The sequence below is a fragment of the Hyla sarda genome, chromosome 6 (genome assembly GCF_029499605.1).
Source record: "Hyla sarda isolate aHylSar1 chromosome 6, aHylSar1.hap1, whole genome shotgun sequence".
In the NCBI taxonomy this organism is placed as follows: Eukaryota; Metazoa; Chordata; class Amphibia; order Anura; family Hylidae; genus Hyla; species Hyla sarda.
Window position 1 is genome coordinate 305,769,926 of NC_079194.1, and position 2,262 is coordinate 305,772,187.

The following is a 2,262-nucleotide window of genomic DNA, read 5'->3' on the forward strand; positions in this document are numbered from 1 at the left end:
TGTACAGTGTATGTATAGTGTGTAAATGTACAGTGTATATAGTGTATGTATAGTGTGTGAATGTACAGTGTATATACAGTGTATGTATAGTGTGTAAATGTACAGTGTATATAGTGTATGTATAGTGTGTAAATGTACAGTGTATATAGTGTATGTATAGTGTGTAAATGTACAGTGTATATACAGTGTTTGTATGTATAGTCTGTAAATGTACAGGGTATATACAGTGTGTATGTATAGTGTATATAAAGTGTTTGTATGTATAGTGTGTATATATAGTATGTATAGTGTGTGTATGTATAGTGTGTATGTATAGTGTATGTGTATAGTACAGTGGGGATGAAAAGTTTGGGCCCCCAGGTAACAATTTGTATAAATGTGCATAAAGAAGCCAAAGAAAGATGGAAAAATCTCCAAAAGGATCAAATTACAGATTAGACATTCTAATAATATGTCACCAAAAGTTACATTTTATTTCCATCATTTACACTTTCATAATAACAGAAAACAAAAAAATATGGCGTCTGCAAAAGTTTGTGCCCCCTGCAGAGTTAATATCTTGTACTGCCCCCTATGGCAAGTATCACAGCTTGTAAACACTTTTTGTAGCCAGCTGAGAGTCTTTCAGTTCTTGTTTGAGGTATCTTTGCCCATTCTTCCTTACAAAAGTCTTCCAGTTCTTTGAGATTTCTGAGTGGTCTGTCACGCACTGCTCTTTTAAGGTCTATCCATAGATTTTCAATGATGTTGAGGTCAGGAGATTGTGAAGGCCATGGCAAAACCTTCAGTTTACGCCTCTTGATGTAATCCCCCGTGGATTTCGAGGTGTGTTTAGGATCATTATCCATTTGTAGAAGCCATCCTCTCTTTAACTTCAGCTTTTTCACAGATGGCATCAAGTTAGCATCCAAAATTTGCTGAAATTTTATTGAATCCATTTTTCCTTCTACTCGTGAGATGTTCCCTGTGCCACTGGCTGCAATACAACCCCAAAGCATGATTGATCCACCCCCATGCTTAACAGTTGGACAGAGGTTCTTTTCATTAAATTCTGTTCCCCTTCTTTTCCAAACGTACCTTTGCTCATTCCGGCCAAAAAGTCAAATTTTAACCTCATCGGTCCACAGAACTTGTTTCCAAAATGCATCAGGTTTGTCTATATGTTCATTTGCAAAGTTCAAACACTGATTTTTGTGGTGAGGACGTAGAAGAGGTTTTCTTCTGATGACTCTTCCATGAAGACCATATTTGTACAAGTATCTCTTTATAGTGGAATAGTGCACCACAACTCCAGTGTCTGCCAGATCTTTCTGGAGGGATTGTGCAGTCAAACGTGGGTTTTGAATTGTTTTTCTCACAATCTTGCAAGCTGTTCTGTCTGATATTTTTCTTGGTCTTCCAGATCTTGCTGTAACTTCCACTGTTCCTGATGACTGCCATTTCTTAATTACATTCTGAACAGAGGATATTGACATCTGAAAACGTTTTGCTATCTTCTTATATCCTTCTCCAGCTTTGTGAGCGTCAACTATTTTCAGTTTCAGATTTCTAGAAAACTGCTTAGAAGAACCCGTGGTGCTGATTGTTGGGGCAAGGTCAGAGGAGTCTGGGCATTTATAACCTTTGCGATTGACATCACCTGGTCTTCCCAGATGATGATTGAGAACAATCCATAACACTGGCAGGTCTCAGCTGTATAAAGGGGGCAGTGCGTGCTATAAATTCTGCAGGGTGCACAGACTTCTGCAGACGCCATTTCTTTTTTTCTGTTATTATGAAAGTGTAAATGATGGAAATAAAATGTAACTTTTGGTGACATATTATAAGAATGTCTAATCTGTAATTTGATGACTTTTGGAGATTTTTCTATCTTTCCTTGGCTTCTTTATGCACATTAATACAAATTATTACCTGGGGTGCCCAAACTTTTGATCCCCACTGTATGTGTGTATATAGTGTATAGTGTGTATGTGTATATAGTGTATAGTGTGTATGTGTATAGTATGTGTGTATATAGTGTATAGTATGTGTGTATATAGTGTATAGTATGTGTGTATATAGTGTATAGTATGTGTGTATATAGTGTATAGTATGTGTGTATATAGTGTATAGTATGTGTGTATATAGTGTATAGTATGTGTGTATATAGTGTATAGTATGTGTGTATATAGTCTTTGTATAGTGTCTGTGTTTGTGTATAGTGTGTATGTATGTATTGTATGTGTGTAGTGTGTGTGTATATAGTGTATGTGTATAGTATGT

General features: G+C 36.3%; 1 protein-coding gene across 1 annotated transcript in view; it reads left to right on the forward strand.

Annotated features, from left to right (window-relative positions):
- The window catches only part of SCUBE2 (signal peptide, CUB domain and EGF like domain containing 2), a 75,523-nt gene extending 73,812 nt beyond the window's left edge, over nucleotides 1–1,711 (forward strand). The window contains exon 14 of the mRNA XM_056523106.1: nucleotides 1,403–1,711. Within this exon, the coding sequence (XP_056379081.1) occupies nucleotides 1,403–1,458 (56 nt within the window). The 3' untranslated portion in view covers nucleotides 1,459–1,711. The remainder of the gene's footprint in view (nucleotides 1–1,402) is intronic.
- The last annotated feature ends 551 nt before the right edge of the window (nucleotides 1,712–2,262 follow it).